Source organism: Penaeus monodon, chromosome 24 (genome assembly GCF_015228065.2).
Source record: "Penaeus monodon isolate SGIC_2016 chromosome 24, NSTDA_Pmon_1, whole genome shotgun sequence".
Lineage (NCBI taxonomy): Eukaryota > Metazoa > Arthropoda > Malacostraca > Decapoda > Penaeidae > Penaeus > Penaeus monodon.
In genome coordinates, this window is record NC_051409.1 from 6,467,345 (window position 1) to 6,467,813 (window position 469).

A 469-nucleotide genomic window follows, 5' to 3' on the forward strand; every position below is an offset into this window, starting at 1 on the left:
CTTACTTACTTCTCAATACCCTTAACCAGCTGACCAATGCTATACGAAGAGTCAAGGCTGTATCGCGTTATCTCACTGGGCGTCGCCCCCTCGCGATATGGTCGTGCTGGGAACTTACTGAACCGCATCTCAGTACCAGGCTTCTGTACCATGTTGGGAAGAGCTGGCAACTTTTTCTTAGGAGCTGAACCTTCCTTTTCTGCCGAGTCACTGTACTCTGTTATCTGCTCGATCTTGTCTTCCTGCCCCAGGCTCTGGGTCCCCTTGTCAGGGTCCTTTAGGTAGGAATGGTTACTGAATACTGCTGCAGTGGACTTGCCAGAGGTCGAGGGGGAGGTAGCCATGTCCTCTTCCTCAGATGGACTGCTCTGATGGATTAATTCAGGCACGGAGCAGATCTTGCCTGTGTGAAGGGGAAGCTAATGATAATAAAATCAAATGTGGGAGGACAGGTGATGGAGGCAAGGCA

The 469-nt window shown here is 50.7% G+C and overlaps 1 protein-coding gene across 1 annotated transcript in view; it reads right to left on the reverse strand.

The window, feature by feature from the left end:
* LOC119588515 (protein AAR2 homolog) overlaps positions 1-469 on the reverse strand; it is a 6,554-nt gene that overhangs the window by 961 nt on the left and 5,124 nt on the right. The window contains exon 5 of the mRNA XM_037937159.1: positions 10-403. Coding sequence (XP_037793087.1) covers positions 10-403 — 394 coding nt within the window. The remainder of the gene's footprint in view (positions 1-9; positions 404-469) is intronic.